General features: G+C 38.5%; 1 protein-coding gene across 6 annotated transcripts; it reads left to right on the forward strand.

Annotated features, from left to right (window-relative positions):
- Rrm2b (ribonucleotide reductase regulatory TP53 inducible subunit M2B) lies at positions 1-26,657 on the forward strand. Of its 6 annotated transcripts, XM_048358791.1 has the most exons (10): positions 1-251; positions 6,740-6,895; positions 11,173-11,289; positions 12,235-12,368; positions 12,789-12,883; positions 14,662-14,795; positions 18,507-18,611; positions 20,641-20,754; positions 24,065-24,256; positions 24,408-26,657. In XM_048358791.1, exons 1-9 carry the CDS (start codon positions 204-206, stop codon positions 24,215-24,217), a joined length of 1,056 nt encoding a protein of 351 aa, XP_048214748.1. In that variant the 5' UTR covers positions 1-203; the 3' UTR covers positions 24,218-24,256; positions 24,408-26,657. The 6 variants fall into 6 exon arrangements, with proteins under 6 accessions (XP_048214748.1, XP_048214746.1, XP_048214752.1 ...); XM_048358789.1 differs by having other exon boundaries at positions 24,065-26,657; XM_048358793.1 differs by lacking the exon at positions 1-251 and adding an exon at positions 339-377 and having other exon boundaries at positions 24,065-26,657.
- Positions 26,658-26,943: the final 286 nt, after the last annotated feature.

Consider the following 26,943-nt stretch of genomic DNA (forward strand, 5'->3'; position numbering starts at 1 on the left):
GGCGGGGCGGGCCAGGCCTCTGAAGAGGGGATCATTCGTCCATGTGCAAGCGTGCCAACAGGGCCGCGTCGCGGGGCGGGTCCCTGGAGCTGGGGGTGGGTCGCGCTCCGTGGACCCGGTAGCCACACAGGCTCTGTCCCAGGTGGAGGTGGTCTGTGGCGCTTCGTTCCCGGGGCACCCGTAGCTCTGGCGGAGTCTGCGCGATGGGCGACCCGGAAAGGCCGGAAGCGGCCAGGCCGCAGCCGGATGAGGTAAATGTTCCCGTGGCTTCATCCTTCGCCCAAGGTCACGCCGGGCCTTTAGATGGCCCGTGATGGCGGGGACCCCGAGTCCCTGAACTTCTCTTGGATGATGTATTCGTCACGGACACAAAACAGGTGCAGGCCTGCAGCGCCGTCTCAGCACCCGGCTGTCGTGGGCAAGTGCTGTCGTGGTTGCTTGCCCCGGAGGGCCGCTGGGAGAGGGGTGTGAAGCGAGCTGTTTTCCGCCCCCGGAGAGGCGCGCCCCACTTTTTAATCCGCCCCCACGCGCACCACTCTTTCCTTGTCCGGAAACTTTGGGGAGACTGAGGAAAAGCAAGAGGGCTGCGGCAGATCTAGTGGAGAAAGACACTCCATCTCCGAGTTAAAGGGAGCCGCAGAAGGCGAGTGAAAACTGACACAGGTGCATGGGGTGGTGGTGACAGGTGGTAGGGAGACGGGAGATACTCAAAACGAGGTAAAAAGTTAGGAGCAGCCGGTTTTGCTCAGGCCAGGCTACTTAACTAAATCTTCGGGGTGTCAGTTTCTTTATTTAACTCAGTGGAGGTGATACTTCCGGAGAAGTAAAGTGCTTTATGCAAAGTACCACCAACGTGGTAGTGCTCCTTTTCTTTGCTTCTATGCTAATAGAAGGAATACTACACGATCTATAGGGTTACCTGTTTAAGTTGTTGCTCAGCCGGGTTCCGGTGCCTCACGCCTGTAATCCTAGCTACTCAGGGGGCTGAGATCTGAGGATTGCAGTTCAAAGCCAGCCAAGGCAGGGAAGTCCATGACTCTCTTATGTCAAATTAACTATCAGAAAACCGGAAGTGGTGCTGTGGCTCAAGTGGTAGAGTATCAGCCTTGTGCAAAAGAGCTCCGTCCCAAAGTTGAAGCCTCACGATCGACGAAAAAAGAAAAAAAAAAAAACAACAACTGTTGCTCAAAGATTTTCATATTCTTGTCATTTTTGCAAACCATTTGGAAGAAGACATTTTTGTAACCTGTTTCTCTGTGTAGTATCTGGAATTTGAATTGTAAGGTCGAAATTCAGCTCACAGAAATGCATGCTTAGCTCTACATTTCTTTACAGAGCTGTAGATTACAGATGTATCTTATTTTATTTTGATTTTGCAAACATTAACTGATAAACTAAGGAATTGTAAATAACCCTCAAACTTTTCTTCCTCTTGAAACATACAATTGGTACCAATTTCCTCACAAGGGAAAATTCAGGCTTTTCTGTTTTGCTAATGGCATCTGGCTTAACACCTGGAAGTTAATGTTTTAATCTTGTCTCAATAATAATACACAAAAGCAGGGGTATAATTTTAAGTATAGAATGCATTTTAATGAGCATCTATCTGAGTTCAGAAGTTCTTAATGTAAGGATGCCTTAAATCTCTTGTTTTTGTGGATTTGATGGTATAGCTTGGGCCATCTGCGTGGGCACCATCTGGAGTATTTTGTAAAAGAAAAAAAGTAAAATACTGGCCCATACCCCAGACCTAAATGATCAAATTGTTGGGATAGATCTGAAACTGTTTAAACTAAGCACATCAGGTGCACTTATTTTAAGAAACATTGCCTTTAAGCAATTAATAAACTCTCTTCAAGCTTGTAAAAGTCTTGAAGGGAGTTTTTGAATCTCCTAAGGGTATTTACTGGTTTTGTATGCACAGGTAGGAATATACACTGTAAGAGGTCTGTAACCTCCATCAGTTTCTCAAGATTTTCAGGGTGAGAAAGTTTAGGCCAGAATACACTAAATGACATGCCCAAGCCTCAATAGTCTAGATTGAAAACCACATTCTTGGGTATTCCATCTGCTTTGTCAGAGTTGCTGGGAGTTGGAAGAATTAAAAATTATGCCCATAGTATATGAATATGACAGCAAGTAAATGTTCTAGAAGAGAAATAGGAGACAAACACATGGAAGTACTGGGTGGAATTAGAGTATGGTTGGGAGGAAGGGGCATGTAGAGTGGCACCCTAAATCAGGGCACCCTGACTGTTTACTGGAGCCTCTTGACCTAGATTTTTGTTCTGGCATGCCTGGACATTTTCAGATTAAATGACCAGGAACTGAGGCTGCTAAAAAATAGAAGCACCAGTATGGAAAAGACAATGGAATGGAATGTTGGTTGGTAGAGTGCCTACTACTACTCAGCTGTATTTCTGATTCTCATGTTACACTTGTGTAAGCACAGTTTAGTTGCTGTAACTCCCATTTTACATATATCTTACATACATATAATCCTATTTACCATTGCCAAATCAATCTTCCATTAAATTGGTGCTTTAGTGTCATCGCCCCCAATAAAACTCCCAGAAAGGTATCCATTTTCACCAAAAGTGGCCAAATGTACAGATTGTTAGTCTTGTTGGAACTTTTTTTATGCTAACTTCCAAATCTTAATTCATGTTTTCATTTCCATTTCTGAAACTGCTATATTTTAGTTGGTAGCAAAAATGTAGTCTTTTCTAATTTATCCTAGACATGGATATTTGATTTCTTAATGCTATCTCTATTCATGTTAATTCCTATCCAGAAACCTTCCATTATTATCTATAGGAATGATTTTCAAAATGTATCCCACAATGAATGCCAGAATCAGGGGGGTGAGACCAAGTGGGGAGAGTTGGAGCCTCTGGGATTCCCAAATGTTTGAAACCCTTTGGGACCGCAGAATTAACTCCCAACCCCTTAGCCTAATTGACATCCAAAATCTGGATCCTTTGTGGATTTTGTTCTCATAGATTGACCTTATTATGGTAAATATATATATATATATATATATATATATATATTGCACTATCCATCTCTTGACTGAATTGGATATTAGCAGTAGTAAAAAAGTCACCTGTGGGCTGGGAATATGGCCTAGTGGCAAGGGTGCTTGCCTTGCATACATGAAGCCCTGAGTTCGATTCCCCAGCACCACATATATAGAAAACGGCCAGAAGTGGCAGAGTGCTAGCCTTGAGCAAAAAGAAGCCAGGGACAGTGCTCAGGCCCTGAGTCCAAGCCCAGGACTGGCAAAAAAAAAAAAAAGACACCTGCAACAAAACAAAGCACCCTATCAATTTAAGAAATAATTATTGGTAGAATTAGTTGTTTATTCTGAAAATTTTGAACTCTAGCAACTGCATGACTATACAAAATAAAAGGTACATAGAAGATATTCTGGAGCATAATTGAGTAAATCAGGTAAAACATTTGTTTCTCACGTTTAATGTGGAACAGAATTTGAATTCTGCTTTCATCAGCCAAGCAACTAGTTCAAAGTCTTTATAAAGTCAACTCTGTCAATAAAAATGATAATGAAGCCAGGCATTGGTGGCTTGCTCACACTTGTATTCCTAGCTACTCAGGAGGTTGAGATTTGCGGATCACTGAAGCCATCTTGGGGAGGAAAGTTCATGAGACTTCTATCTAGAAAAAAAGCCAAGTGGTAGAGTATTAGCCTTGACCAAAAAGCTCAGGGACAGCACCTAGGCCTAGGTCTTGCACACATATAACCCCCACCCCCACCTCCAAAGATAATGAAACAGAACCCTGACCATACCTGTAATCCTACCTACTCAGGAGACTTAATATCTAAGGATTATGGCTCAAAGCCAGCCTGGGCAGAACGGTCTGTGTGAGACTCTTTAGTTAATCACCAAAAAGAAACGAAGATGTGGCTCAAGTGGTAGATCAACCTTGAGCAAAATAACAACAACAACAAAAAAACAAGTCTCTGAGTTCAAACCCCAGTACTGGTAGATATATACAAATAGACTGCTGAAAATATAATACTATAGCACAGCAGTGATGGTGATCTTATTAGTGGTTGCTAAGGAATAGATGTGATCGTCTAGAAGAACCTATACATTGCATATAACAGCTGAGAATGCAGCCTTAGAGAACACTGACATTTACAATGCAGATGGAAGAAGGGGAGTCAAATGGGATGAATGCAGACTGAGATGGATTCAGGACAAATCAAAGCAAGAGCAGAAGTGATATGATTTGGTGAACCACTGTGGTGATACACATCTGTGATCCTCACACTCTAGAGGCTGAGGCAAAAGAATCACGAGTTCAGGGCTAGCTTGGGCTATACAGCAAGAACAACAACAAAAAGCATAAATTCTTGTAAAGTATGGATTCTTCTTTATTTTTTAGTTAAAAATTATTAGCGTACATTAGTTGAACAAGAGAGCTTGGCATTGTGATATTTTCATACATGCAACGCAATGTATCTGGATCCAATTCATCCCTTCTATTATTCTCCCTTATCCCATTCCTCCTCCTTAAAACAGTTTTGACAGGTTTTATTGTTCTATCTTCATACATGCAAATAAACTACCTATTCTCATCCATCTTCATTAATACAAAGTCCTTATAAAGTCAACTATATTAATAAAAATAATGAATTCAGTTTTCCTATGCCCAATATGCAGCTGAAAATATAATACTATGGCACAGGAATGATGGAGATTCCATTAGTGATTGTTAAGCGATGGATGTGATTATCCTCACAACACAGCCAGTTTTATAAGCTGCGGGTTCTTAGTGCAAGTCTACAGAGGGAAGCTGGAGAGCCCTGCATGTCCCTCCTCAAACTGTATTAAAATAAACATCACGAAATAAGTGCTACATCAGTTCTAGCTCGGTTCAAAGGTTTGTGTTGATTAACCCCTTGTTCCCCAATTTCTTCTCTCAATCCATATTTTATCAAGATAGAAGAAGAATGTATGTACAAATACGACTTTCATCCCAGCCTGAAGGTACTATTCAGCAGTTTTATAGATCCGGACACAGATCATACTTGCCAGCTAGCTTGATGCCACTGGATTACTGCTTGTGTTTTCCTTCCTCACTTTAAGTATGCTCCATATAGCAAATGGGGTAGGGTAGAGATTTCCAGCCCTGAATAGATAATAGATACTTGTGTACTGATAATACAATACAAAGCTCAAAGAAAAATGAAGAATACTATCAGGATGCTATAAAAGCATGATCTAGAGGGGTTAGAAGAAGACCAATGTGCCCGGGCGCTGATAGTTCATGTCTGTAATCCTAGCTACTCAGGAGGCTGAGATCTGAGGATCAAAGGCCAGCCCAGGCAGGAAAGTCAGTGAGACATGTATCTCAAATTAACCACCAGAAAACTGGAAGTGGCACTGTGGCTCAAGTGGTAGAGCACTAGCCTTAAGCTGAAGAGCTTAGGGATAGCACCCAGGCCCACAGTTCAAGCCCCACTACCGACAAAAACAAAACAAAACAACAAAAAAGAACAATGTGTGTCAAGGAAGGTTTGAAATGTTTGTTGACCATAGACCTCTGCCTTTTCAATTAGATTTCAGTTTTCTAATATATGCATATATACATACACACGTATATATACAGTATATACATACACACTTTTTTTTGTTTGTTTTTTTGCCAGCCCTGGGCCTTGGACTCAGGGCCTGAGCACTGTCCCTGGCTTCTTTTTGCTCAAGGCTAGCACCCTGCCACTTGAGCCACAGCGCCACTTCTGGCCATTTTCTGTATATGTGGTGCTGGGGAATCAAACCCAGGGCTTCATGTATATGAGGCAAGCACTCTTGCCACTAGGCCATATTCCCAGCCCCTAATTTTTGCATTTTTGTCATCAGTTATTAATGTGTGTGTGTGTGTGTGTGTGTGTGTGTGTGTGTGTGTGTGTGTGTGTGTGTGTGTGTGTGTGTGTGTGTGTGTGTGTGTGTGTGTGTGTGTGTGTGTGTGTGTGTGTGTGTGTGTGTGTGTGTGTGTGTGTGTGTGTGTGTGTGTGTGTGTGTGTGTGTGTGTGTGTGTGTGTGTGTGTGTGTGTGTGTACTGGTCCTAGGGCTTGAAATCAGGGCCTGGGCATTGTCCCTGAGCATTTGTGCACAAGGCTAGTGCTCTGCCACTTGAGCTAAAACTCTACTTTGGCCTTTTTGGTGCTTAATTGGAGATAAGAATATCACAGACTTTTCCTGTCCAAGCCGGAATGGTGTTCCTCACATCTCAGCCTCCTGAGTAGCTAGGATTACAGGCATGAGCCATCAGTGCCCAGCTTGAGGTAGGTATTTTTATTATTATTTTTGCCTGTCCCAGGGCTTGAACTCAGGGGCCTGGCTGCTGTCTCTGAGCTCTTCAGCTCAAGGCTAAGTGCTCCACCACTTGAGCCACACCCCCACTTCTGGCTTTTTCTGTGTATGTGGTACTGAGGAATCGAACCCAGGGCTTCGTGCATGCTAGGCAAGCACTCTACCACTAAGCCACATCCTCTGGGTATTGTTTTACAGTTGCAGAAATTGAGTGAGACTCAGAAATTAAAGTTTCCTAGTCATGCAGCTAACCAAGCACTGCTAGCCAGCTACCAGACACTTGGAAGGATTCTTCATAGACACATTATGCTAGCTCCCTAACTTTAGCAGAATTTAGGTATGAATGCAGAGGAAATATCTGTTTGAAACCTATGTTTATATTTTGTGTTTTAAAGAGATTATCTTCAGATACCGGTGAAAATGCGATGAAGTCAAATGAAGAACCACTTCTAAGAAAGAGTTCCCGCCGATTTGTCATTTTTCCAATCCAATACCCTGATATCTGGAAAATGTATAAACAAGCTCAGGCATCCTTCTGGACAGCAGAAGAGGTATGTGTTGGCATGGTTTTTCCACCAGTGCTCATGTTCTCTGGTGCAATGTTCACTTCTTGCATTACACAGAGTTGAAATATTTTGGCTTGTAAAGCACATAGAATAATGCTGGGTACAGGTGCTCACACTTGTAATCTTAGCTACTCAGGAGCTGAGATCTGGTGGAGGTTTCAAGCCAGCCTGGGCAGATATATCTTGAGACACTCTTACCTCTAATTAGCCAGCAAAAAGGTAGAAATGAAGGTGTGGCTCAATTGGTGCAGTAGTAGCCTTGAGCAAAAAAGCTAAGCAAGAAAGTGAGGTTCATACCCTAGTATCAGCACAAACACAGAAAAGATAAATTGTTTAAGGCAAGAAATGTAAGGTTTCAAATTACTGAGACTACAGTGACCTCCATTGTTTTAGTGGGACTATTGTCTGTATACAAGTATCTTGCTATTAAAATATGGCACCTGATTTTGCTCCTTTTTTAATTTATTTTTTTGGTACTAGTTTCAAGGCTTCAATTCAGGACCTATGTTCTCACTTAGTTTTTATGCTCATGGCTGGTACTCTACTAACTTGAGCCATACCTTCAGCTTTTGGCTGGTTAATTGGAGATAAAAGTCTCTCAGATTTATCTGCCAAGGCTGGTGCCCAAGCCTTTTTTTGGGGTGCCAATCCTGGGGCTTAAACTCAGGGCCTAGGTGCTGTCCCTGGCTTCTTTTGCTCAAGGCTAGCACTCTACCACTTTGAGCTCCATTTCTGGCTTTCTTGGTTAGTTTAGTGGAGATACGAGTCTCACATACTTTCCTTCCTAGGCTGGTTTTGAACTGTAATCCTCAGATCTCAGGCTCTTGAGTAGCTAGGATCACAAGAATAAGCCACTAGCTCCTAGATAGCCAGTCTTAATTGGTGTTGTTGCCACTAATATCTCCAGCTTGTTTGTTTTCGAGACAGGGCTCTCTGTGTAACCCAGAATAACCTTGTATTCTTGATCCTCCAGCCTCAGTCTCCCCAGTAGTCATTCTGTCAGATTTTACTTGTAAAACACTTTCATTTTAAATGGACTTGTGGTTTGTTATGGCTAAATAGGACTACTGTTTATTTACAAGCAATAGAATTTAAAAAGCCACAATAAAAATGAAAGTGTAAAAGCTTAAGAGACCTTGCTTTCACTTGAGAGAATTACCTGAGCATGTGAAAGGCAGTGTCATGTGAACACATTGACATCCAGGCAGTGTACTCATTCTTGAGCCTGTTTGGCTGACTTTCCATCCTAACAAGGCCTGCATGGATACTGAAATGACTGCCTCTGACACAATAGCTATCAAATGCTTTCGTTGCTGTGAGTTTTTTCCACCTTGCAAATAATTTTTGAACACAACAAATAATATGTACAGGCTTGGTAAGTACAGTTGGTCATGCAATTGACTGCTCTGTAGTCTGAACACACAAAGAGTTAGTTATTGCCTTTAAATATGTTGGGTAGCATTTGCATAACAAATGACACAGTTGTGCAGTGTTTATATACATAACTGTCTCTATGGCTAGATACATCTATCTGGATAGATATATTTATATCTACTTGAAGATCTGTCCATCAAGAGACTGATCGTGTATATGGAAAAATACAAGCTGCCTAGGTAATTCTAGGTAATTCTGCTCTTTTCTGGGCATAGTAGTACATTCCTGTAATCAGAGCTACTCAAGAGGCAAGGGCTCAGAGGACATTGATTCAAGTCCAGCTAGGGCAAAAAGCAGGATCGTGTATCAACAAGATAGGTGTATGGTGGTTCAAGTGTGCAATCCCAGCTATACAGGACGCATAGGTAGGAGGATCATGGTCTGAGGCCATCCCCAGGCAAAAACATATACTAAAAAAGTAACTAAAGCAAAAAACAACAACAACTAAAGGCTGACTTAAATGGGAGGTAGGGTACCTGCCTAGCAAGTTTGAGGTCCTGAGTTCAATCCTCTCTCTCTCTCTCTCTCTCTCTCTCTCTCTCTCTCTCTCTCTCTCACACACACACACACACACACACACACACACACATCCTATTCCAACTTATTAGCTGTGGAACTAGGAAAGTTTTTTTAACCTCTGTCAGTAAATAAGGGTAACAGTAGCTGGCCCATTGGATCAGTATGAGGCTTGATGAGATATTTAGAATAGTACTTGACAGTTAGAATGCAATAAATATATGTAAGCTGTTATTTTGTATATAGATTGAGTTAATCTTAACCTAGAATTCAGAAAGGCACCAATGTCTGAAGTTTCTCTTACTGTAGTTTTGCCTCGGTATCCATGTTTGCTATGTTGTCAACATCTTTGTTATGTGGCAGTTGGTATATAGAGCACAGAAACAGACAGAAACGAACACCTGCTATTTTTACACTAGGTCAGAATGCTTGGTACACCTGACTCAACCGTCTGTGGTTTTTAGAAAGTTTTTTTTTTTTTTTTGTTGTTGTTAGATATGGTTTGGAGAACAAGGAGAGTACACGAGTGTCTTTCATTTGTCCTATTTAAAAACAAGGACTATGATACTTGGATTTCTTGAAATTAATTTGAAATTTCTTGCATCTTTTAATGAAAGTAATCAATGTTCTGCTATAACTAAGAAATGCTAAAAGTCAAACACATTTTTAGTTCTACTTTGTTTATATAAACAAATTTGTAAATTACCACTTAATCAACTTAAATCCCTGAATAGTAAACCTTCGTTCAGAAGACAAACATCTGGGGCTTGTGGTGTTTTGTTTTGTTTTGTTTTGCCAGTCCTGGGCCTTGAACTCGGGCCTGAGCACTGTCCCTGGCTTCTTTTTGCTCAAGGCTGGCACTCTGCCACTTGAGCCACAGCGCCACTTCTGGCCATTTTCTATATATGTGGTGCTGAGGAATCGAACCCAGGGCTTCATGTATACCAAGCAAGCACTCTTGCCACTGGGCCATATTCCCAGCCCATGACATTCTTATCTCTGATTAACAAGCAAAAAGCTAGCAGTGGAGGTGTGGGTGATGTGGTAGAGCACCAACCTTGAGCAAAAAAGCTAAGCGAGAGCTCAAGACCTTAATTTCTAGTCACAGTACCAGCACCAAACGCAAAACAAAAAAGACATTTGAAGTTGAAGGCATATAATACATAAGAATGAAGAAAATGTCCCTCATTTAAACCTAAGTTTGATTCTTAATGAAATGAAAATTGATTTTTAGCATACCCTAGTACTGAAAAAAAATTGATTGTGGCAGAATAGAATATTAGATTTTTTTCTTTTTTGAAAATCAAAGAGATTTGGATTTAGAATAAATAAAGGGGAAAATTTGTTATATATGTGTAATATATTTATATATGTCATGGAGTTTGAACTCTGGGCCTAGGCACTGTGCCTGATATTTATTTTTTTTCTCAAGGCTGACACTCTACCACTTGAGCCACTGCACCACTTCCCGATTTTTGGTGACTGATTGGAGATAAAGAGTCTCACAGACTTTCCTGCTGGGGCTGGCTTTGAGCCCTAATCCTCAGATCTCAGCCTCCTGAATAGCTAATATTACAGGTGTGAGCCATCAGTGCCCAGCCACAATGGCATATAAAGGACAGTTATATATTTTAAACGTCTATGAGGTTATTATGAACTTAAGAGATTTTTCTAATGTGAAATGATAGTGTTGAAGAGCAATGGACTAAATAATTTATCCCACTTCCCAAATACATATGTTGAGTCCCTAATCTCCAGTGGCTCTCTTTCCTTCCTGTGACAAAAGCAGCTATAATCCATGCAAGTAGCAAATATAGTGTGCTATTACTCTAAATGCAATATTACTGTTTTTATTTAAAAAAAATTTTATTGTCAAGGTTGTGTACAGGGGGGTTACAGTTACATACATAAGGTAGTACATTTCTTTTGTTTGTTTGTTTTGTTTTGTTTTGCCAGTCCTGGGGCATAGACTCAGGGCCTGAGCACTGTCCCTGGCTTCTTTTTGCTCAAGGCTAGCAGTCTGCTACTTGAGCAACAGCGTCACTTCTGGCTTTTTTCTATTTATGTGGTACTGAGGAGTCAAACCCAGGGCTTCATGTATATGAGGTGAGCACTTTACCACCAGGCCATATTCCCAGCCCAATTATTACTGTTTTTAATATAGTTTGTTTCTTTGTGATGTTTATGTTGTCTTCTTTCCTTTTTCACAGTTTGCTGGTAATAGGATGCCACTTCTTAACTTTGAGGTGGAAATTAGTTTCCAAAAACTTTAACTCCAAATTTAAAAGAAATCAAAAATCTTTTTATTCTAGGTTGACCTATCAAAGGATCTTCCTCACTGGAACAAACTTAAATCTGATGAGAAGTATTTTATCTCTCACATCTTAGCCTTTTTTGCAGCTAGTGATGGAATTGTAAATGAAAATTTGGTAAGATTCTTTATTTTATTTTACTTTTGTTCCTGTTCAGCAGTTAAATGCTGATAATGTCAGTAAGACTATTTAGGTTGATCCTGGGAAAGGATATCTAAGAAACGGACTAGAAAAAGCTTAATTCTTGAAAGTACTTCTCTCATAAAGTATCAGAGGAAAGGATAGCTTATCTGCCTTATATATCATGTGACCTGTTAAATGCAATAAAATAAAGCATAAACTGTACCAATTAAAACTACATACAATGGAGAGCAAGGGATGTGGGTTAGTGGTAAGTGCTTGCCTAGAATCTAAAGCTGTAATGCAAGAACAAAAGTGGCCCAATGCATAAACTTAATTTTTACCCTCATATATGAAACCTAGTAGAGAACTTGCAACTAATCATGGCCTAGGGTTCCTAGGTTCTGGATTCTCATTTTATTTAAAAACATGCTATGGTTCTTGATTAAAATGTACAGTTTGTTGTTAAAGAGCATAGAGTATACAAATTTCCATCACAGATCAGAAGAAGCTTTAGTGGACCTGTCTGCTAGCAAAAAAACCCAAAACTCTTCACAGCCAATTCTCTAGTTTTGATAGATATTTTAAAAGCTACTTGTTTCTATGGGCAGCATCTCCAGCCAACACCTTAACTGCTTCATAATGCTGTATGTTGGGTTGAGGGTGTAGTTCAGTGGTAGAACAGCTGAAAAGAAAAAAGAGAAGACAAGGGAAGAGAACATCAAACCAAAAACACTGCACAGCAAAAATTTTGGAGTATTTAGTAGATAAATAGTACGGCTTAAGGTTCTTGCTAAAATGATTCATAAAGTCTTTTTGACCTGTTTGTGGTGTGACTGGCAGTTTTTAAGTGATAATTCTGATGTCCAGATGTGGTTGCACAATGTTTTCAAATGCTAGGGCTCATAGCAGTGAATCTATCTGTTCCCTTCATTTTCTTAGGTGGAGCGCTTTAGTCAGGAGGTACAGGTTCCAGAGGCTCGCTGTTTCTATGGCTTTCAAATTCTCATCGAGAATGTTCACTCTGAGATGTACAGTTTGCTAATAGACACTTATATCAGAGATCCCAAGAAAAGGTATTACTGCTGCAATTTTATTTAGAAAGGTTTCTGTTATTGTTTAAGTTATGAGAAGAATTTATTCTGAAAGCTAAATGATTATTCAGATATCATGTGATGATTTTGAATATAGTATTTTCTATTTTCTGTTGCTCAGAAATATTTGTTTGGCTTAACAAGAACCCCATAAGGCCCAGTTATTCTTTGGATACTGTATACCACCCTAAAAATTGTTGATTAGCACAATGTGTTTATGAATCACATCTTATTGATTTTATATCATGCCAGATCATTCTGTATTTTATGAGCATGCAAACAAGTAGGAAATGCAACCTTGTTGGTCTACTGTAGGATTACAATTATTGTCTATGATTAAACTATTAAAATTTAATAAAAATAAGTGAATCACTTTTACATGAATTCTTTTTATTTCTACAGGGAATTTTTATTTAATGCAATTGAAACAATGCCATTTGTTAAGAAAAAAGCAGATTGGGCCCTGCGGTGGATAGCAGATAGAAAATCGACTTTTGGTATATAGCTCTAATTTATATATAATCAAATTTGCCTTAGGTGATAAGATTCTATTTCTTGTGATAGTAATCAAATTCATAGTGTGGAAAAGAAGTACAAAGATCTCAATAAACTTCTTTGCTATTATCATGACTCCTAATGATTAATTGGAAATCAGCCATAAAATAATGCTATCATCTATTTTATTTAATAAGTTAGAACTTGAAAAATTGAGATGTTGGTGCATAATAACAGGTAAATAAGAGTCAGTTAATATGCTGTACTAAGAGCATTATAGCACCTACTTCTAGAAATGCTTCTTAGGCTTGGGTGTGAGGGCTCACACCTATAATTGTAGCTACTTTAGGAGACTGAGAATGGGAGAGTCGTGGATCAAGCATATGATTATTAATATTAAGTTGTAGCATTTACAGATTTGTCTTATTTAATTTATACTTCTTCTGGATCTTTTTCCAAAAGTGAATTTTAAAACTGTGCTACAAAAATAACTCTTTCTCATGTTTTAGTTTAGTATTGACAATTCGGATGAATATATTTGATATAACTGATGTATTGATTTAAGATAGGGAAAACAATAAGGAAAAGTTGAGGCATTCTTTGACAGTTTTTGAACTTAGTCATTGTTTTGAAATTTAGATAAATATTCATTTTCTTCATCAAATGTTTATAATTTCTAAAAAATAGATTTTAATGTGTCTTATCACCTAGCATTTTTGTATTTCCATTAATTTAGTTCTGGTTGTATTAAGTTTGGGCTGTGTGTTTGGTCCTGTAACAAGTACTGAGACATAAACCAGGATGTCCGCTACAGCAGAGGTCTGTAAGCACTTAGCTGCCTTCATCTTATAGAAGACTATCAGCAAAACTTTCTCCCTAAACAAGCCTATACTTCATAAATATTTCTTTTAAGCAGACATAGTATCTTACAACCTAGAGAAATTGTCAGAGGTAATGATGCCACTTGAGACATTTTAGGGATGGTTTTCTACAAAGCCCTTGCCTTTTAAGTTGGCCCATATATGTTTAGCAGAAAATAGTATTTTTACTTATGTGATAGGATATTTTACTCAACAGATAGTTATTATTTGCAGCTTGGTTTATCTACATTTTAAAAATTGCACGTGTGGCAATGTTTTTTCCTAGTTTGTAAACCATAAGTTTCTAAAAATATAAATATCAGCAACCTCTTCTCAGAGAGAAAGACATTTGTCATAAAATCTGTGTTCTGTTTCTCTAAGTCTGCAAACAAAAATACACAAACGTATATACACATTACATTCATAAATGTGTATGAGTCATATGTGGCTTAGAGACAAATCACCTTTTTTTGTGTGCCAGTCCTGGGGGCTTGAACTCAGGACCTGGTGCTGTTCCTGAGCTTTTTGTTCAAGGCTAGTGCTCTACCACTTGAACCACAGCTCCACTCCCAGCTTTTAGGTAGTTAATTGGAGGTAAAAGTCTCAGTTTCCTACCTAGGCTGTTTTTGAACTATGATCCTCAGATCTCAGCCTCCTGAGTAGCTAGGACCACTGGTATCTGGTTCTATTGAGTATGGAAGGCTGTCTTTTGTTGCTGCACCAAGACCTGCCTGAGTTGTTTGACACAGGATTTAAAGTAGACTTATCTTTCTGTTTTAGCATATAGAAGTAGAGCATTTCCTTCCCTGAAGACTCATGGCCATAACAGTAATGTTCATTTTATTTCTTGGCAAAATACTTGTGGCATTGTGAAACAGAGAATCTATATGTTTATAAACTTTTATATCTCTGTCTTCCAGGGGAAAGAGTGGTGGCCTTTGCTGCAGTAGAAGGAGTTTTCTTCTCTGGATCTTTTGCTGCAATATTCTGGCTAAAGAAGAGAGGTCTCATGCCTGGCCTCACTTTTTCCAATGAACTCATCAGCAGAGATGAAGTAAGGAATGAACTGTTCTAGTTTATATTTGTATTTAGATGTGAGATGCATTTAGTTTTCTTTTTCCTAGGAAAAGCTTCTACTGAAAAAGTATTCTGGTAATTAAAAGAAAATAGGAAGTTACTTGTTCCTGGGCTTGGAAGATACAGCGTTTTCCTCTTGTGTGTCTTATCATTTTTCTGCCCATCCTTTTTTTTTTTTTTTTGCCAGTCCTGGGGCTTGAACTCAGGGCCTGAGCACTGTCCCTGGCTTCTTTTTTTTGCTCAAGGCTTGCACTCTACCACTTGAGCCACAGCGCCACTTCCAGCTTTTTCTATATATGTGGTGCTGAGGAATCAAACCCAGGGCTTCATGTATACGAGGCAAGCACTTTACCACTAGGCCACATTCCCGGCCCTCTGCCCATTCTTAAATATTGATCACCTTCTGGTTGGTCTTAATCACTTGAGTCAGCTACCATATAAATGCTCTTAACTCCCTAAACCTTATCTTTTATTTTAGTATTTTGTGAGTTCCAACCCTTACATTAAAATGCATGTTATTTTTGTTTTGTTTTGTTTTGCTGGAAGACTTCACAAGTATCAACAACCTGTCAAATCATCTGTCTTCTAAAACTTGCTCTTCCTTATGTTTTCCCTTCTGAAGTGAGAGTTGCTGTCCTTTTCTGCAATCATCCACTTTGAAATCTGGGAGTCATCTCACATTGTTTATTTCCGTTTTCACCCATGTCTAACACAATTAAGTCATATCTCCCTTCGCCTGAAGTATCTTTCCCACTTTTCCTACCCTGCTTTTTTTTCTACTTGTTGATACTTCTCAAACAAGGCAAGTCAAAACTTTACCAATCCAATTAGATAAAATAAGCCTCTCTTTCTTTTATGTTTTCCTTTGAAAGCTGAATCTTTCCCTGTCTTATAGTCTATACCATGCTCTGCTCTGATAGACTCTTAAGTTCTGTAACACTGGGCTGGGAATATGGCCTAGTGGCAAGAGTGCTTGCCTCGTATACATGGAGTTCTAGGTTCGATTCCCCAGCGCCACATATATAGAAAACGGCCAGAAGTGGTGCTGTGGTTCAAGTGGCAGAGTGCTGATCTTGAGCAAAAAAAAAAAAAAAAAAAAAAAAAAGAAGGCAGGGATAGTGTTCAGGCCAGTCCAAGGCCCAGTACTGCCCCACCCCCCCCATCAAAAAAAGTTCTGTAACATAGACACTTGGTCCCAGTTAGTCTCCTGTTCTCAGTGTTCAAGTGTGAGCTGCCAGCTGATACTATTTTCCTTAGACTATTTTTAGGTTATTTTTTTTGTTTGTTTGTTTATTGCTGGTAGTAGGGCTTAGACTCAGGCCCAACAGCACACCCTTGGCTTTTTTTTTTTCCAAAGCTGGTGCTCTGTCACTTGAGCCATACCTTAGGTTTTGGCTTTTGGCTGGTTCATTAGAGATTAAGAATCTCACAGATTTGTCTGCCTGGCCTGGCTTCAAACTGCAATCCTCAAACTGCTGTCTCCCATCAGTTCTTGGCTTAGTTATTTTTATGTTAGTCTATAATGTTTAAAGGGAAAGTTTATACTTGCCATATTCACTTTTCTGTTTTTGATAGGACTAGAGTTTTCCATTAAGTATTTATTTCCTGAATTTGATTTGTTATATTTATTGCAAAAATATAACAAAATAATTTTATTATCTTTGTATAACATATAAACTCTTAAATTTTTAAAAGAGTTTTTATTAGCATGTATTAGTTGTACAGGGAAGTTCATTGTGGACATTTTTATTTTTGTATGCAATGTACCCAATCTAAATCACCCCCTTTTCCCTTATTTGAATTTCTTTAAACTTTCCATTGTTCTCCTTTCATACATGCATATAAAGTACGTGGACCACATCACCCTCATTCGCTCCCTCAGTCTTGCCTGTTCCCTGGTACTTGACCTCCCAACACAGCCTGCAAAATCTTCAATTTTATGTGCTACACACTTCCAGGGATAAGTTAAATGCTCATATATATTTGATTCTTTGCTGGTTAACATTTACCTCTCTAATGCAGTTGGAATTTATTTAGTGCAATTATAGAATGGAATCTAAATATACTCAGTTGAGTATAATAAAGTTAGAATTTAACTTAATTTTAATTCAAATACTTAGGGAATATTTCCAGTTTTCTTTATTAAAAGTAATACATTTCTTCTCTATTGATTTGTCCTGTCTTCTTTATTATATATTAAGATTTTATTATGCTAGAATCCATGTCAAGTATTTTCCCAATCTCATTGAAACTAATGAAACTAACTTCATTCATTAATTGATTTAACAATTATGAATGCTTACCTTTAATTTACTGATCTCTGAAATAAATAACAAGCTGTCGGTTCTAATTAACACTTTCTTTAACATCTCTGCAATTTATTTGACATACAGCCTTTAGTAATTTGAATCAGGTCTACTGCAATAAATTTTCTAAGTTGTTCAAGGAGATTGGTTTGAGAGTTTCTTCTGGGAATGACAGGTAAAAAAAAAAAAGTCCTTGGAATACAGTGTTCGATTTTAGGGGTTTACCTTCTAATTGTCTTTGAGTTTTTGTTAATTTGTTTAGAAAGACCTAAGGAATTCTGACTTATAATCCATTAAAGCATACATTCCATCCTCCCCCCACTTTCCTTGTTGCGTATAAAATTATTAATGGTCTACATGTAGTTTAGAAATGTTTATTGATGGCTGGAGGCAGAAGGGATTGTCAGTTAATGATCAAGAAATGCTTTCCAAAATGCCTTAGTTGTAGTTTTTTGTTTATAAATTTCTTTCTCTCTCTCTTTCTCTCTCTTTCTCTCTCTTTCCCTCCCTCCCTCCCTCCCTCCCTCCCTCCCTCCCTCCCTCCCTTCCTTCCTTCCTCCCTTCCTTCCTTCCTTCCTTCCTTCCTTCCTTCCTTCCTTCCTTCCTTCCTTCCTTCCTTCCTTCCTTCCTTCCTTCCTTCTCTCTTTCTCTCTCTCTCCCTCTCTTCCTCACCCTTGCTCTTTCTTTCCTGTAGTTGTACTAAGGAGTTTCATGGTTTCACTGCTGTGAGTCAGATTATGGGTACAACACATCTTGAAAATAATTCTCTTTTTTTGCCAGTCCTGTGGCTTGAACTCAGGACTTGGGCACTGTCCCTGAGCTTCTTTTTGCTCAAGGCTAGCACTCTACACAGCCTCACTTCCTGTTCTTTCTGTTTATGTGGTACTGTGGAATTTAACCCAGGGCTTCATCCATGCTAGACAATCACTCTACCACTAAGCCACATTCCCAGCCTGAAAAATAATTCTTTAATGTTAATATTTCCTACCATTTAACGTTACTGAATTGGTATGCAATGAGATTTGAAGGGCAGTTCCTGGCTGTCCTAACATCTCTTTCATCTCCTGGCATTTTTGGGACCTACTTTGTAAAATACTGGAAACATCAGTGGGTGCAAATAGCTGATTAAAAGTTCTTCCACCACTTGTACTAGCTACTCAAGAGGCTGACATCTGAGGATCATAGTTTGATGCCAACCTGTGCAGGGGTGAGACTTGTATCTCTAATCAATCACAGAAAATGGGAAGTGGTGCTGTGGTTCAAAGTGATGGAGTGAAAAAAGCTCAGGAACAGTACCCAGACCCTGAGTTCAAACTCCCTGACTAACCCCCCCCCCCCAAAAAAAAAAGTTCTTCCACTATGATATTTGTTTTCTACTTTAGGGACTTCACTGTGACTTTGCTTGCCTGATGTTTCGGTACTTAGTAAACAAGCCTTCAGAAGAAAGGGTCAGGGAGATCATTGTTGATGCCGTCAGAATTGAGCAGGTAAGTAGGGGAGTTCATGTAGTGAGCACATCAGTCTATTTCTGATGTCTGTACCATTCTCACATTACATTTTAAAAAATTTTAACTGCTGAGATGGGTACTCACTACATTGCCCAGGCTGGCCCTAAACTTCTGGGCTAACACAGTCTTCCCGCCTCAGCCTCCTGAGTAGGTGGGACTGGCCAGTGTTGTATTGAATCATCTTATTCTGTAGGTCAAAACAATTATCAGGAAGTTTATATAGTCAGTTTAACAGTACAAGTACATGGTTTATTGTAATTATTATGTAAATTTATGATTTGGGTTGTAAGGCTCTATTATATATTAGATATTAAGGTTTACTTTGTAAATTAGTTGCAGGGCTTTTTTTTCTATTTCATTGATTTATCTGTCAAATTTTTTACCATAAAACTGTTATAATTATTGTAGTTTTATATTTTTAGCTACTGGAGGGCAAAGATAGTTTTTTGTTTGTTTTATATTCTCAATAACATAGTAGGGTACCCACCTTGCCATGAACCAAATATTCATATGTCATAAATGAATAAGTAAAAATTAGTCAAAAGTAAAACTTAAATTTATAGCATATATACTTTTATCATTGTAGAGAACTAATTTAGAAATAAAATTTTAGTGGGTTTTTTTTTCTTGGTTGTGGGACTTGAACTCAGAGCCTGGGCACTTGCTTTGAGCTCTTTTGCTCAAGGCTAGTACACTACTACTTTGAGCCACAGCTCCACATCCAGTTTTCTGGTGGTTAGTTGGAGATAAGAGTCTCATGGACTTTCCTTCCTGGGTTGGCTTTGAACCATGATCCTCAGAGCTCAGCCTCCTGAGTAGCTAGGAATACAGGTTTGAGCTACAAGCGCCCAGGAAATTTTAGATTAAAAAAAATACTGCATAATTTAAAAGGCACGGTTTACATGTTGAGAGAGGGGAAAGTATTTTGGCATTTTAAAATAATTTTTCCATAGTTTTAACTTTAAATGGATAGTATGACTTCATTTTCTTCTCTATTAACACTTCTTAACACTTTTTTTTTTGCCAGTCCTGGGGCTTGAACTCAGGGCCTGAGCACTGTCCCTGGCTTCTTTTTGTTCAAGGCTAGCACTCTACCACTTAAGCCACAACACCCCTTCTGGCTTTTTCTGTATACCTGGTGCTGAGGACTCGAACTCAGGGCTTCATGTATATGAGGCAAGCACTCTACCACTAGGCCATATTCTCAGCTCTATTAACACTTTTTAACGTGTGTTTTTTTTTGTTGTTTATTTTTATTTTTTGCCAGTCCTGGGGCTTGGACTCAGGGCCTGAGCACTGTCCCTGGCTTCTTTTTGCTCAAGGCTAGCACTCTGCCACTTGAGCCACAGCACCACTTCTGGCTTTTTCTATATATGTGGTGCTGAGGTATACGAGGCAAGCACTTTACCACTAGACCATATTCCCAGCCCTCTTCACGTGTTTGTTGTTTTTTTTAACATTGTTTTTCAACATAATTGGAGTTCAATTGTTCTCTCATTCTCAAAATCCATTTCTATTTTTTCTCATCATCTTTTTTTTTTTTTGCTGGTAGTGGGGCTTGAATTTAGGGTCTCACACTTGGCTCTTTGGTAATGGCTGGTCTTTACTACTTGAATTGTTTTTTCACTTGCAGCTTTTTGTTACTTCATTGGAGAATCGAGTCATTTAGAGTTTTCTGCTCAGGCTAGCTTCAGCTGTGATCCTTGGATCTTAGCCTCCTGTGTAGTTGGGCTTATAGGTGTGAGGACTGGGCTCTTAGGGTCTTTATTGAATTTTCTCTGTCCCTTTCTATTTATTTTAGCTCTTTGACAAAGTGAAATAATATGACTAGAATTTCCCCCAAATGTTTGTAATCAAATGACTATTGCTTGCCATGTTAATTTATCTGATAGTTCTAAAATGAGTATCTTAGAATATTAATAAAACTAATAGTCTCTGTTTATTCAGAAAATGCATGTTATTTATTTAACTGTCATTGTACCTTATTCTTGTTTTATTTACATGCCAGGAATTTTTGACAGAAGCTTTGCCAGTTGGACTCATCGGAATGAACTGTGTTTTGATGAAACAGTATATTGAGTTTGTAGCTGACAGATTACTTGTAGAACTTGGATTCTCAAAGGTAAAATGTTTTTTAAAAGTGTTACTGCCAGTCAAAGTACTCATGTAAAGTCCTCCAAATATTTCCTTCCTTCCTTCCTTCCTTCCTTCCTTCCTTCCTTCCTTCCTTCCTTCCTTCCTTCCTTCCTTCCTTCCTCTTCTTCCTTCCTTCCGTCCTTCCTTCCGTCCTGGGGCTTAGACTCAGGGCCTGAGCTGTCCCTGAGCACTTCTTTTTGCTCAAGGCTACTACTCTACCTCTTGAGCCACAGCGCTACTTCTGGCCTTTTCTATATATGTGGGGCTTAGGAATCGAACCCGGGGCTTAGTAATCGAACCCAGGGCTTCATGTATACGAGGCAAGCACTCTTGCCATGAGGCCATATTCCCAGTCCCCCCTCAAATATTTTCTTACGTAAAAGCATTTGTAGTATACTATTCTACTTTCAAAACGTTCATGACAGTGTCTTACTTTCCATGGAGAAAATTAATTTTGCAAAATTGTTTGAAACAAAATGAAACCTCTTATTTTCATATTGTGGAGATTATTTCGATTAGAATCATTTTATGTGGTCATATGTACATAGTTATTGAGTTATTGTGATCCTCTGCTAGGACTATCCTAGATATATACTAATTAGTACAAACGAGGAAAATCATGGAGCCTATGTTTCTTTGTATCTGGCTTACTTCACTTAATATGACTTTTTCCAAGTCTTTTCATTTCTTTGTGAATGGGGCAATGTCATTCTTTCTAATAGAAGCATAGAATTCCATTGTGTTCATATACCACATTTTCTTGATCCATTCATCCATTCAAGGGTGTCTGAGTTGATTCCATACCTTAGCTGTGGTAAATAATGCAATGAACATAGTTGTGCTGGCAGCTTTAGTGAGGCCTTGTCTCTGATCATTTGGATAAATGCCCCAGAATGGGATTACTGGGTCATAGGACAGCTCTATGTATAATCTTTGAGGAACCTCCATACTGCTTTCTGGAGTAATTGAATCAGTTCAAGTTCCCACCAACAGTGTAATAATGTTCTCTTTTGGCCACATCCCTGCAGCATTTGTTATTATTTGTTTTGTTGATAATGGCCATTCTAACTAGGATGAGGTGAAATCTCAGTGTAGTTTTGATTTGCATTTTTTATGGCCAGAGATGTTGAACATTTCTTCATGTGTCTCTATGCCATTCTTTTTTTTTTTTTTTCAAATTTTTATTATCAAACTGATGTACAGAGAGGTTACAGTTTCATACGTTAGGCATTGGATACATTACTTGTACTGTTTGTTACCTTTATAAATGTATTATAAATGTTTGTTACCTATATAAATGTATTTTTCTTTTCTTTTCTTTTTTGCTGGCCCTGAGGCTTGAACTTGGGGCCTGGGCGCTGTCCCTGAGCCTCTTTGTGCTCAAGGCTAGTGCTTTACCACTTGAGCCACAGAGCCACTTCCTAATGCCATTCTTATTTCCTCTCCAAAAAAGTCTCTTTCTAATTCTTTAGCCCACTTATTAGTGGTTGGATTGTTTCTTTGAGGATTGGTTTTTGGGAGATTTAATTTTTTGAGCTCTAAGTGTATTTTTGATATGAGGCCCTTGTCTGCTGTTTAGCTAGTGAAGATCTTCTCTCAGTCTGTGGGCTTTCTATTTATCTTGCTAGCTATATCCTTTGCCAAAGCTCTGCAATTTAATGCAATGCCATTATTAAGCCTTTCTTTGAGTTGTTGTGTTTCTGGATCTTTATTTAGGAAGTTCCTACCTGTGCCAAGGAGCCCTAGTATATTCCCTATCTCTTCTGTAATATTTTCAGGGTTTCTGCTCTTACCTCAAGGTCTTTGATCCATTTGGAGTTGGTTCTGGTTCAGGGTGGTATATAAGGATCTAACTTCAGTTTTCTACATGTGAATAGCCAACTCTGCCAGCACTGTGGTTGAAGAGGCTGTTTTTCTTCCACCTGATGATTTGGACTCCTTTATCAAAAATTAGGTGGCCACAGGTCTGTGGGATCATTTCTGGGTCCATTGGATCATTTCTATTCCATTGGTCCTCAGGCAGGCCCTTTCATATGCTAGTACCAAGCTGTTTTTATAACTATGGCTTTACCTAGGGTTTGAAGTTTGTTATTGATATTCCTCTAGCATTGTTCTTCCTGCTAAGGATTGTTTTTTTGTTCTTTTGTGTGTTTCTTTATTCCATGTGAATTATTAGATTGCTTTTTCTATGTCATTAAGGAATGTTATTGGGATATTGATGGGTATTCATGCAATTCATTTAAAATGTGTAATCCAATGTTTTTAGCTACATTCAGAATTGTGGCAACCATCATAGCAATGTACTTTAGAACATTTCTTTTACCCCAAAGGAAAATTCTATTCCAACGAGCCATCAGTCATTGCTTGTATTCCTCTGCCTCATTCCTCTGGTCCTGGCAACCACTAATCTAATTTCTTTCTTTACATAGGTGCCTATTTTGTGTGTGTGTATTTTTTTGTGGTATTCTTTTTTCCTTTGTGTGATGTTTTCACGATCCGTTGACGATCTTTTCAGTATCTTTTCATGTGCTTGTTTGCTTTTTTATATCTTCTTTACAGAAACACCTGTGCATATTAAGATCTGCTCACTTTTCAAGTTAGGTTATTTGAATATATTCTTAGCTGCAACGTTGAAAATTGCTGCTCTGATTCTCCTAAACTGAGAACTCTTCTTTTATTGGGCCTTGAGAATCACTTAACTACCACAGCTTCCATAAAGTTGTGTCTCCAACTATGTTTCTTGAATTTGGAAGAAGTATAAGAACAATCTGCATGTCACTTGTGGCTTGCTTTTATGTGTAGATATCTAGTCACTATGGGTAGAATGTATTTTGTCGTTCCTCATCATGGTCCCTCATTGTCAATTTGTTGGTTATCTATTACCTTATGAACCAAGAAACATACTTAGAACCACAGGACATTGCTGCTAATTTAGCAGTTTGTAGATGATGGATAGTGATAAGCTACTAATGACTAACACTTGTGAAAACTGCTTGGCGTCTCTATAGTGTATTGGCCTACTCAAGCTGTGAAAACATTTTCCTTCAGTCAGTATTCAATATTTTATTTCCTGAAATACTATATTAAGAGATAAAATTTTTAGGGGATAGTAGTATAGTTTCTTGGAGAGGTTAGTGTAGGTAACATGAAAATTTGTCAGGGCCTTAGGGGTGACCCTGTTAGTGACCAGGCAGATGTTGGGACATGCAAGCTCAGTGTTTTGGGTTATTTTTGCCTTTCTGTGGGATATAATTTGATTTCTTCAGAATAACTAATGACACTTCTTTTGTCTTCAGGTTTTTCATGCAGAAAATCCATTTGATTTTATGGAAAACATTTCTTTAGAAGGGAAAACAAACTTCTTTGAGAAACGAGTTTCAGAGTACCAGCGTTTTGCAGTTATGGCAGAAACCACTGATAATGTCTTCACTTTGGATGCAGATTTTTAAAATCCCTCCCTTATTTAAAACCTTATAAACCCTTCTCTGGTAAGCAACAGTCTGTACTTCTCTGTTTGTTTGGTTTTTTAGTTGTGGGCTTGAACTCAGGGCCTGGTTGCTGTCCCTGAGCTCTTTTGCTCAAGGCTAGCCCTCTACCACTTTGAGCCACAGCTAAACTTCTGGCTTTTGTTTTTGATAGGAAGTTTCTCCTTTAATGGAATGGAAGCTTGACTGGAAGGAAATCTGAAACCAGATTCTAATCAAGCTGAATTTATGCAAACACATTGCCATTTTCCTTTATAACAGCAAGAATGTGACCTAACTTTATTTTGTCACCAGAATACAACGTGGCATTGAAAATATGGGTTTAAGGGTCAAATAAGAGTTTGAAGTTTTGCCCTTAATTCGTTGTATGACCCTTGGTGAATCAGGTCATCTCTGTAAACATCAATGTACTTATCTTTGAAATGGGTGCAATAGCATGTTCTTAAATTCATAGTCGTATGATGGTTAAAGAGGCAAAAATAAGTGCTTAACCAGTAATCCTACCTCTGCTGCCATGAGTACTACTAATTCTTATTCATGGGATGCATCGCCATGGTACTGTGATTCATGCTGTCTTCTCCTCAAAGTCATTGTGATTCCAGGTCCTAAGATATTGATGTATATATTTTTAATGTTTGGAGGAAGAATATAACATTTTCCTTAGAAAAATCAGATTCTCATCAACATGAAAATGACTTCATTTCTCAGTGTGTGTTTGCTTGGGGATACGTGCTTAATGGAGTGGAAGCCAGGAAGTTTACCTTGTAAGTAAAATGATTCTTTAGGAATTCAAAAGGTAATGGTTGCCAGATATAACCCTGGAATGTTTAGAACTAGGACCAGAATAGTCAGTTCCCCAAATGGATTTTCTCATCTGTTTCACCCTGTAGAATTTTGCGGTAAAAAGAGATCTAGTGGTAAAATGCACTGGGGCCAGGGGCCTATGTCTCATGCTTGCATTGTAGCTAGTCGGGAGTAATTCTAGTCAGGAGGCTGGGATCTGGGGTTTGTCATTTTAAGGCAGTTCAGGCAGGAAAGTTTGTGAGGCCCTTATCTCTAATTACGTACCAAAAAAGCTGGAAGTAGATTTATGGTTCTAATGGTAGAGAGCAATCCTTGAGCAAAAACCCCCAAGGACAGCACCTAGACACCGAGTTCAAGGCTCAGGACCATCACACACACAAAAATGCATTGAGGAATGTTGTACAGTCCTTCCTTAGAATGTATAGTCAGTGTATCAAAGACACTGCAGTACTGAAACTCATCTCCTCCCACATCAATCCCACACTTATTCAGCACCCCTGGTTTCCTGTTACCATCTCCCTTTGCTTGTTCCTCAGAACATAGATTAGACCTGAGATAGACTTCAGTGTGCTGTTACAAGAAGGCGTTCTTTCTGGAACCATGTATACCCATCATGCTGATAGATGGCCAGGAGAGGCAGGTGGGTATCTCTAGGGGCAGTACAACAAAAGCCAGGAGCCAGGATATCTAGGAAGCCTGCCCTCTCTCCATTTTTAGGAAGTATCAAGAGGTACCCTGATTCCCTACTCACAGTAAACTAAATTCTAGAAGCTAAGATTGAGAACTTTTTTTCTGTTTTTATTCCATTTATGCTACAACTGTCTAATTGGCCCAAACTGGGAAATCTCAAGTGAATGCAAAAGGACCGGTTCATAACTTTAATATTAGAGTTGGCATATTTTGGCTTAGGGGAATAATGCTAATTTGTTTCGTGGTTTGCAGTGTGCTAAATATTTTCTTATTTGATCTCCCAAAGGCCTTTTGAGCTTGACAGAGCAGTGTAATTGAAACATTACAGATGGAGCCTCATGACTTAGCTAAATCTCATAGCCACTGTTCTGTATAACATAATAATTTGTTTTAAGGTTTTCCCATCTTTTAAATTTAATTCTTTTTATCCATTTAAGTTGACTTTGCCTGCTTCTTTGTGTCACAAACTATGACAGTGTTAATGTGTATGATACTTTACTTAGAATATCAAAGTGTCACGGGGAAACATTTGGATTATATTCAGGTAACATGTTCAAAGATAATTACTACCATACAAAAACATTTAAAACTGATAATATCTATAATAATAGAATGAAAGAAAAGTTTTACAGTACTTATTCACTTAATTTTGAATCCAAATTTTCTCATGAATAATGACAGTTGCCTTAATGTGAAGTTATTTATAATAGCAGTAAGCATAACTTTTTGGAGGAAGAAAATGAAAATACTGGATTTTTAATACACTGATTTATTACATTCAGTAGTCTCTACTTTCCCATGCCTCCAGGTTGCACATTTGTTTATTATGCTTAGTACTTTTGTTCTTAGATCTTAAAGAATCAAAAGGTTGTGGAATCCCTTTTTACTGTCTCACAAATAAAAATATAAAGTATGTTTACAATTGCTTTCTCTTTTTCACAGCACATGTATTTAAATTATTGCTATGTTATTTAAAGCTAAGTTTATTATTTAAGAATACAGAAACTTGTAGTTCTGTGACAAACTGTGTTTATTAGAAACATCTTATTGCAGCCTGTAGAATCATGGCTACGATTTGGGGAAAAAAAAAAAAAGTTTGAGCCAGTTTTTTCAAACAGGAGTGGTTTTGTTGTAAAATTATATACAATAATACAAGAACAAGCAATTGGCCCTAGCCATACTATGTTATCTGAAAT

Source organism: Perognathus longimembris, chromosome 12, assembly GCF_023159225.1.
Source record: "Perognathus longimembris pacificus isolate PPM17 chromosome 12, ASM2315922v1, whole genome shotgun sequence".
Lineage (NCBI taxonomy): Eukaryota > Metazoa > Chordata > Mammalia > Rodentia > Heteromyidae > Perognathus > Perognathus longimembris.